This window comes from Myotis lucifugus, unplaced genomic scaffold, assembly GCF_000147115.1.
Source record: "Myotis lucifugus unplaced genomic scaffold, Myoluc2.0 scaffold_77, whole genome shotgun sequence".
In the NCBI taxonomy this organism is placed as follows: Eukaryota; Metazoa; Chordata; class Mammalia; order Chiroptera; family Vespertilionidae; genus Myotis; species Myotis lucifugus.
In genome coordinates, this window is record NW_005871125.1 from 3,326,546 (window position 1) to 3,332,545 (window position 6,000).

The following is a 6,000-nucleotide window of genomic DNA, read 5'->3' on the forward strand; positions in this document are numbered from 1 at the left end:
CCTTAAATTCGCTTTTTGTCCCAAGGAACTTGGAAGTTAGATGGCTTTGCGCCCGCAGGAGGGACCCGGAAGGCCAGTCCAGGGGCGCTTTGCGGGTGCGGATCCCGAGTGCCTCCCGAGGCGCAGCGCGAACTGAGCAGCGCTGTGGGCGCGCTGATTGAGGTCGTCGTTCTGTCTGCAAACTTGGGCTGGCTGAGCTGCAGTAATAGCATCCCGCTCCCTGCCCTCCCAGGTCCCAGCACCAACACTGGTCCTGGGGCGATGCAGACAACCGGTCCTCCGCACAGAACCCAGGTTCTAGTAAACACGTTACCAATCGCTCAGAAGAACCAGAGATCCCGCGGGAAGAGAAAGGCTCTTCACTGGAGAGTTGCTTTTCCTCTTAAACTAAGTTACTGTCTCCTCGTTTTCCCTCCTGTTCCTCCACCATCTACGGTGCCCAAAGTCTGATATAAAAAGGCCAAATTTAAAGCAACCTGCAGCTCCCTGGCTTGGCGATCAAGGGGCCTCCGAGTTATAAATGCCAGCACAGAGCGCGCAGGAAACGGGCTCATTTATTTTGCTCACCCAACAAAAAATGTTAATTGATGTAAAGTTGCTTGGCACGTGGATAATTTAGTCTGACCCACATTTTAATTAAAAGAAAACTTATGATGTTTCTGATGTTCATCTTTTGCTATTTAATTTTGTTTAGAGGCGCCGTCGTGTAGTTGACAACCCTCCACCCCCAACCCACATTTCATTAAAACTTTTACTAAGGATCCTCGCCTGACCAGGATTCATTACCTCCCGCCACACGTTCGGGTCTCCACTCGCAGGCTGCGGCCGCCACAGTGCGCTGCGAGCCGGGAAGTGAACTCTCATCATTATTTTTCAAAGTCTGGGGAAGTGTGTTACCCTTTTTTCCTAGTGGTAATTAGTTACCATAGCATCTAATACGCAAATGTGCCCAGAGCACACCATTAACAGTTAAACGGAGGATTCAATTTAACACATGATTATATCTTTCATAAGTCATTACATTGGAGAAGTCAATGCCACTCATGCTGGAATGATCTCAAGGTCCGGGGCGCGCAGAAAGGTTCGGTTCAGGCGTCCGAGACCAAGAGGGCCTGGAGAAGGGAAGCCCGTGAGACTAGCCCTCCCTCCACCCCAGTGAGCTGTTAGCAGTAAAGAGGGGTGATGAGTCGGGTAGAAGGGAGACGAATTTAGCTCAATACAAGGTCTTGGAGGGGATGCCCAGCTGCGGGGTGGAGTGCGCACCAGGAGCGCGCGCGCGCACACACACACACACACACACACACACACACACACACACACACACGGCAGGCGAGTTCTTCAAAGATGATCATTTGCTGGTCCTGTAGGAGTCCGAGAAAAGCTCCCGCGCTTCTGTCTGTGCCCAGTGTCAAACTGGAGGTGAAACCTAAGAGGGAATTAGAATTAGAGAAGGAAATTGAAATTAGAGAGTAATTGGAAAAGGAAACAGGTGGAATAAAGGCCAAGTGGGATTCTGGGTCCGCGTTTGGCCTCATCTGCCCACTATCAATTCCTAAGACACCAGAGCAGCAGCGGGCTCCACCCGCGATGCGCCTGGAGAAGCACCCCAAGGCTCCTGGGTGTCAGAGGGGCTCAGGGCGGCCAAGGCTCACTGGCCCTGGAGTAAGCCAGTCTTAGGGGCCAGGCCAGCCTGTCTGCCCTGTTCCATGGGCACTTAGGCAAGACCTCCCTGCCTCTCCTCCCCCTTCCCCTTGCTCAGTTACCAAGTTCCCACCTGGATACTCCAAACTGGAAGGACCTCTGGGGCACACAAATGTGTGGTCTAACTTCCCAGATTGGGCCAAATTCAGGATTCAACCCTCAGAAGAAAAGCCACCGGGGTTTGGCCTGACCGGTGGGGGAAGAATTCTCTCTCCAACCCTCAGTGACCTTCTCTAAAAGCTGCTGCTGAAGAAACTTTGGAAAGGTTGGGATTAGGGCAGAAAAGGCCACCTAAGTAAGTCACCAAAAACCCCTTCCCAGTTCCTTTCAGGTATCTCACGTTCATCCCTAGAACAACATGCTGGTCAACTTCTGGATTTGGAAAGAGAAATGATTGGTTTGAAATTATCAAAATAAAAAGAAATGTTATTAAACTGCTACTTTTAATAATTGCACATATTCTTCTGACATTTTGACTTATTCCCAACATCCTCTTTTTTCCTCCATCCCTATCCATTTCAAGTCTATTTAAGGACGAAAAGTGGAGATTGAGTTGTTAAAGGGTGAACTTCTGAAGCTCAAGAATTATTATTTGTACAATTTGTAATAATAGTTGAACAGTACATAGGTTGCAGAGGAAGTATTTCAAGGAGGCCTATTTAATAATGAGAAACGCTAAGCAGTAAATCTTGCAGCAAATGTGTCCCCTACAATGTTAATATGCAAAAAGGAAAAAAAAATCGACTGATGGTGGCTGTGTTTAATTCCTAATCAGAATGATGGACAGCAGGGCCAGAACAATACAAACTAATGGCTGTGTTGCTGATCACTTTACCCCTTGATTAAAGACACCCAATTATGGCGCAGAACAGTGTCGTAATTATGTTTCTTAATCACATCCAGGAGGTTTAATTGCCTTAACGATGTGTTTCATTAAATGAATTTAGGTATTATAGTCGACAGTTTTCATACACAGTTGTTTTCAAATTAACATAATATTAGACATCGTCATGGAAATTGTTTTAATAATCATAATTAGATGCACCCAGGCTTTGTCTGGTAAATGCTAAGAGATGGGTCTCTCCAGCCTGGGGGCTGCCCTGGTCTCTTCCCTCCCTCTACCCCCACTCCCAGACTAGGAGGGCTTCAGCTTCAAGGCCCTTTGCTGTTATGTTTTCTGAAAAGTTACAGGTTCTGATTAATCCTTTTTGATGGCAAGTGGAGCAGAAAATATCCTCCCTCACCCCCCACTAAGTTTGATGGCATTTAGGAACATCATTCTGAGCTGAGGCTATACAGACAAGTATGCGTTTAGCAAACTGCCTAGGAAAGAAGCACTGTACCTTTGCCACCACCGTCCCTATAACCTCCACCACAATAAACATCAAACCTCTATCTGAGGGTGTTATTCAGGCCCAAATCCAAGTCTATACAGACATTCTTTAATAGAATCAATGCCCAATTTATCCAAACAGAGTCCCTAAATATCTCATTAATAAGCAACACTGTGAAGCTTTGAAAATCTCTATGGGCACTGTTTACACTTACAGCTCAACCTGGTTGAGTCTTCTGTCAGAAAACAATGTGGACAGCCACAATAAAAGTCATCCTCCATGAATTCAAATCCATCCCTTCTCCTTGGCTTTTGGGCAAGAGGGAAACAGAAATTTTGATCAAAACTCTTTAAGAAACTTCACCATCTTTGATGGGTTCTAACATGGTTAACAAGGCCACCAAGTGGGAAAAGCAGTCCAGGGACAGCATGGCCTTCAAAGTTATGCCAGCAGACAAACTCTGGACCTTCCTGGGTCTTACCACTGACCCCACTGCTCTCTCCCCCAATGACCACCAGGCCCAGCCAGCATCTTTTGAACAAGTAAACAAGAGAACTAGTCACTCCTCTTTGTATACCCCTGACAAAACTTTGTCTGAAACTCCTTTCTTTTACGTTATCTTTCAAGCCAAAAGTAACACAGAAGAGAGGTGACTGCTCCTCCCACAAAGCACAGCATAATAAAATGTTTGATCAAAATATTTTAATAAAGATTCTTTCTGACATAGATACACATACAAATGGTTATACATAGCTGTCATAGTCTGATTGACCTATTGAATATATATCATTCTTTATACATCCCAAACCCACCAATAGATCCATCACAGCTCCCAGCTCGCCATAACCTGACAAACTAAACTTGTATTATCTGCAAGGAGTGGAAAATAGCAGGACTCCATTTTTTTTAAAAAAAAAAGGATTTCTTGATTTTTGTAGGATAGAAAGGCAGGCAAACAGCCATGCAAACTAAAACCGAAAGCTCACTTTGGGTAAATAGCTTCTTGCTCTTCCTTAGCTTTGTTTTTAAATTTTATTTTATTTTTTTCTTAGAAAAATAACAAAGGATTTCACACCATAGGCAAATCAAACCAGTCTTTTAACTTAAATAATTCTCCACAATTAAAATAACTTATATATGTACATATATATTAAAAGCAATTAAATTAGAGCTTTTAAAAATGCACAGCACAGCCTGGAAAAATATTTGCTTAGCATGGTCTTACTTATAGGTTCTATTGCTGTGATGTTTTTCCCTTTAAGAATGCAAAGGAGTCCCCTTTCAAAAAAAGAGATCAATTCATTCATCAATTAAGAATACACCTTTCCTGTAATTTTTGGACTGAAGCAATTTATTAAAGCTCAATTTAAATACAGGGATGATGCAACTGAAAAAATCCAGGTGACCTTTGATAAACCTAAGCGGCTCAGATACATCAATAGGTCTCTTCATACTTGTTGGCAAATAAACCTTTTAAACACTTGGCACACAGTATAAGTTAATCTATAAAACAGAATTTTAGAGGCATTAAAAAAATCTGCACATAAGACCCATGACCTTACACATGATAAATACTGTTGATGTGGGTCATTGAAGAGTAACAAATAAATACCATGAATGGTTAATACATCATTGCAGAGTGGAAAGTAACAAGGTGCACATAAATATTTTTAAATGCAATTCTTTCAGCCACAGTTTTTTTTTATATCACTCTTGCCAAAAACTTTTGAGCGTTTTCACAGTTCAGAGACAATAAAAAATACAAAGTCTTTCATAGCAACGTGTCTCTCCCTTTTTTCTTTTCACTTAAATAAATCTACCTTCCATGTTTTTCTCCTGGCTCAGAATCAAAATTTATTTTCAAGTGCCCTTTCTGATTTGTCTGAATGAATATTCCGTCCTACAGGCCACCCAACCCCAGACTCCTCTCCCCCTCAGCACTAGCCAAACTCACAATTATTAGTAAGATTAGTATCAATATTCTCCACACTTTATACCCAAGCGACTACTTTTCAAACTTATTTTTAACCTTAAAGGAAAACTGCTTCCTGGCGTTCTAGGCTGCCACCAAAGTTGCCACTTTTCTGAGAAAAAAGACATCCATACTTCAGCTCAACTCCACCTCCTTCCTTCCTCCCTCCCTCCCACTCCGAAGACCGAGATTCTGGGGATGTCAAGGCTCAAGTCCCGTGTGTCTCTGATACGTCTCCTCAGTTCTCGCCTCTGCTTTGTTTGCTCTGCAAATGTTTCACAACTACCAGAGGACCAAAATAAAGGGGGTGGGGGCAGCGTTTCCCTTTCCTCTAGCTTTTGGGTCGGTCTTATGTTTCTCAGGGGGGTGTTTAAGGCTTCTCCGTGCACTGTTTGCAGAGGCTGGAGGAGACGCTGTTGAACAGGGCGCACTTCTCCGGGCAAGAGGCCGCCGGGGGCAGCCCGGCGCTGAACGGGTAGCCCGCAGCCTGCTCGTAGGCGCCCAGCGCCGGGTGCAGGGCAGCGGCCGCCGCCGCCGCCGCCGCGGAGCTGGGGAGCGAGGCGGCCGAGATGGCCTGGCCCTGGTTGAGGTAGGCGACCAGGCGCCGCATCTCCTCCAGGGCCTGTGCCTGCATGAGGATGTAGTTCTTGGCGAGCAGCAGCGTGGCGATCTTGGAGAGCTTGCGCACCGAGGGGCTGTGCGCGTAGGGGATCACCGCGCGCAGCTCATCCAGCGCGTCGTTCAGGTCGTGCATCCGCCGGCGCTCTCGGGCGTTGATGTTGAGCCGCAGCGCCTTTTGCTCTTTGGATTTCTTGCTGCTGCTGCTGCTGCTGCTACCGCCGCCGCCAGCGCCGCTGCTACCCCCACCGCTGCCGCCGCCGGGACCCCCTGGGGGCCCGCCGGCGCCTGCCGTGAAGGTGGGCGTTGGAGCAGCCCTCGGCCCGCCTTGGTGCCAGCAGCCTCCCCGCGGCCGGGGAGGCCCGGCGGGTCGCC

At 46.4% G+C, this 6,000-nt stretch overlaps 1 protein-coding gene across 1 annotated transcript; it reads right to left on the reverse strand.

Annotated features, from left to right (window-relative positions):
• Positions 1–3,720: 3,720 nt before the first annotated feature.
• BHLHE22 (basic helix-loop-helix family member e22) lies at positions 3,721–5,996 on the reverse strand (the record flags this gene model as incomplete). Its single annotated transcript, XM_006110016.1, is given in 2 exon segments — positions 3,721–5,914; positions 5,916–5,996. Coding segments are annotated over 2 exon segments (618 nt in total), but the record flags the coding sequence as incomplete, so codon positions are not given.
• Positions 5,997–6,000: the final 4 nt, after the last annotated feature.